We start from the raw sequence: 236 nt of genomic DNA on the forward strand, positions 1-236 counted from the left end.
TGGCCCCCGGGGCGGCGGCCCTGGTCCAGGCGGGCCTCTCTGGCCGAGCAGCAGTAGCGCAGGGTGCAGGTCCCACAGCAGAGGGTGGCCTGGGGGCCATCGTAGCGCTCGGGGCACTGGAAGCCGCGGTGCCAGCGCTGGGGGCTGCCCGCCCAGCCGTGGCAGAACTCCCCTGCCCACCCGCGGCCCCAGCGCAGGGCCAGCAGCAGCAGGAGGGCACAGAAAACCCGAGCCAT

General features: G+C 75.0%; 1 protein-coding gene across 1 annotated transcript in view; it reads right to left on the minus strand.

Moving 5' to 3' along the window:
• LOC104390500 (protein shisa-1-like) overlaps positions 1-236 on the minus strand; it is a 1,728-nt gene extending 1,492 nt beyond the window's left edge. The window contains 1 exon segment of the mRNA XM_009999639.1: positions 36-236. Within this exon segment, the coding sequence (XP_009997941.1) occupies positions 36-236 (201 nt within the window).

This window comes from Chaetura pelagica, unplaced genomic scaffold (genome assembly GCF_000747805.2).
Source record: "Chaetura pelagica isolate M959 unplaced genomic scaffold, ChaPel_1.0 scaffold456, whole genome shotgun sequence".
In the NCBI taxonomy this organism is placed as follows: Eukaryota; Metazoa; Chordata; class Aves; order Apodiformes; family Apodidae; genus Chaetura; species Chaetura pelagica.